This window comes from Myotis brandtii, unplaced genomic scaffold (genome assembly GCF_000412655.1).
Source record: "Myotis brandtii unplaced genomic scaffold, ASM41265v1 scaffold1763, whole genome shotgun sequence".
NCBI lineage: Eukaryota > Metazoa > Chordata > Mammalia > Chiroptera > Vespertilionidae > Myotis > Myotis brandtii.
This window is the reverse complement of record NW_005356530.1, coordinates 344,752-347,117: the sequence shown is the minus strand read 5'-3', so window position 1 is coordinate 347,117 and position 2,366 is coordinate 344,752. Positions and strand designations below refer to the sequence as shown.

The 2,366-nt window shown below is 63.5% G+C and overlaps 1 protein-coding gene across 1 annotated transcript in view; it reads right to left on the bottom strand.

Annotated features, from left to right (window-relative positions):
- Positions 1–746: 746 nt before the first annotated feature.
- Positions 747–2,366, bottom strand: part of DNAAF3 (dynein, axonemal, assembly factor 3) — a 9,282-nt gene continuing 7,662 nt past the window's right edge. Inside the window, exons 9-11 of the mRNA XM_005863344.2 lie at positions 1,759–1,870; positions 1,383–1,457; positions 747–1,298 (exon numbers count right to left, since the gene is read on the bottom strand). Of these exons, the coding sequence (XP_005863406.1) occupies positions 866–1,298; positions 1,383–1,457; positions 1,759–1,870 (620 nt within the window). The 3' untranslated portion in view covers positions 747–865. The remainder of the gene's footprint in view (positions 1,299–1,382; positions 1,458–1,758; positions 1,871–2,366) is intronic.

Genomic DNA, 2,366 nt, shown 5'->3' with positions numbered 1-2,366 from the left:
GGAGTCCAGGCCTCTAACCCCTCCTCCCTCAGACCCAGGAGTCCAGGCCCCCAGCCCTCCTCCCTCAGACCCGGAGTCTGCGCCCCAGCCCCTCACTAAAGTGCACCCTCCATGAGGGCAGAGCCTGTCTATCTTTTCTATCACCTGATGGTGAGTGTCAGTGCCGGAAGCCATTGCCACGCAATACATTGTTTGACTTATTTGAGGATCCACGTGCGTGGTGCGGGGCACTCAGGCCCAGCACTGGGAAAGCCACTCCCCCTCCACTTGGAAAACCAGGAATCTGGTCTCTGCTGTCTGTCCTCTCCTGACCTCTCCTGGGCCCTCCCTCCCCCAGCCCTGGAGCCGGACTGAGGACGGGACACAGGGACACAGAGAGAAGTCTCTGCTGACTTTATTTGGAACGTGGGTGCGGAGCAGCCGCGGGAGAGGAGACATCCCCAACCCCCGCTTAGGCAGGGGACACCTGGGGACCCCGCAGAGCACCTGAGACCCAGGGCCCGGTCTCCGGGGGCTGCGTTTCGAGTGTCGGGGAGTGGAGTGTGGACCTCTGAGAGAACCATCTAGAAACCTAGGGACAGAATACAGTGGGGCCTTGGCTTACGAGTTTCATTCGTTCCGAGACCGAGCTCGTTAAGGAGCTCGTTAACTCAAATTACTCTATCAACTCAATGCAAAAAATCAGCGGAGAGACAGCTGGTATCTCAAAAACTCGTTAGTCGGGACACTCGTAAGTCAAGGCCCCAATAGAATCTCAGAAATGGAGTCTGAAATTCGGGCAACACCTCTGGGGCTGAGCGAGAACGTGGAGGGTGTAGCTGAGTGTCCCAGAGGCCGGTCCAACTCCAGGACCGGACTTGAGAAGTTAGGTGGGGAGGTGGTCTCTGAGGGTCCCCTCAGACTCTCCTGTTTGGGGGGTCTGACTCCCTGTGGGCGGAGCCAAAGCCTCGAGTGAAGAAGCCTGAGACTCTGGGGGCAGTTTGAGGGGTTCAGGGGGGCTTTGACCTTGGAGGGGCTGGGTCAGGCCCTCCGAGGGCGGGTTTGTTGCCTCGGGGGGCGGAGCCAGGACATCAGGAGGCGGAGCCAGGGCTGCAGGGGGCGGAGTCAGGGCTTCAGGGGGCGGAGTCCCGGGTTCCACCGCAGGGCCTCCGGGAGTTGAATCCCCGGACTTGCAGAAGCGCACGAAGGTCTCGGATGGCCCGGCCCCGGGCTGTGGGGCGAACCCCGCTGCCTGAGCCAGTTCCCCGACCCGGTCGGAGAATCCCTGCAGCTGCTCCGGCCGCACGTCCACCAGGTACCTGAGATGGAGAAGCCGCGTGGTAGGGGGCCCGGCGGCTCTCGGTCCCCAGCCTGGTGCCCTGCCCTGCGCTCCAGGGACTCACCGGGCTAATTCCACAACCAGGCGTCCCCCAGGGGCCACGCAGGCCCCGAGCTCAGGGCTGAGAAGATGGACCATCCTGGAGCAGAGAGAACAAGAGAGGGCTGAGGTCCTGAGGGAGGAGGGGCTGGGGGCCTGGACCGCTGGGTCTGAGGGAGGAGGGCTGGGGGCCTAGACTCCTGGGTCTGAGGGAGGAGGGGCTGGGGGCCTGGACTCCTGTTGAGGGAGGAGGGGCTGGGGGCCTGGACTCCTGGGTCTGAGGGAGGAGGGGCTGGGGGCCTGGACTCCTGGGTTGAGGGAGGAGGGGCTGGGGGCCTGGACTCCTGGGTCTGAGGGAGGAGGTCTGCAGAGGGAAGCCCCGGACCCCCAGGCCCTCTTACCCACAGGCCACATAGAGGAGCTGGAACCGACCCTTGTAGCAGCTCTTGTGGTGGAGGGTCTGGGCAGAGCCGAGGGGCAGAAAGTGGACGGTGAAGGGTGCCGGGCCAGGGGCTGCGGGGGAGACCGGCACAGTGAGTGAGGGGACACACAGAGCTGGTAGATGACAGGGCTCGGCCCTCTGGAAGCCCTGTCTCAGCCTTTCTCCTCGGTGGATTCCTGGGGAAACTTCTGGGCCGGCCGGCCTGGTAGGCAGAAACCCATTTTACAGACCCGGCAACTGAGACTTGAGAGAGGGAAAGAGAGGGGCCCGTGGCTGGACAGCGCACCCAGACGCGGGGGAGGGCTGGGCGGGGTGGGGATGGTCCGAAGAAGGCGTGGTCAGATGTGGGGAGAGGGGTGTCTCTCCAAAAGTGACCCGGGACCCAGCACCGTGTCAGAATGTTCTTAGCCTCGAGCCTTGGACTCTGCAGGAAGGGTCAGGATTCTAGCATCGGGACTGGGAGTGCTAAGGACCAGGGTAGACCTACATGACGAGAGGAGAGAGAGGAGGAAGGCCGCCCACTGGGCCAGGCCCCGGGAACCAGGTCGGTGAGCTGGTGCTTGAAAC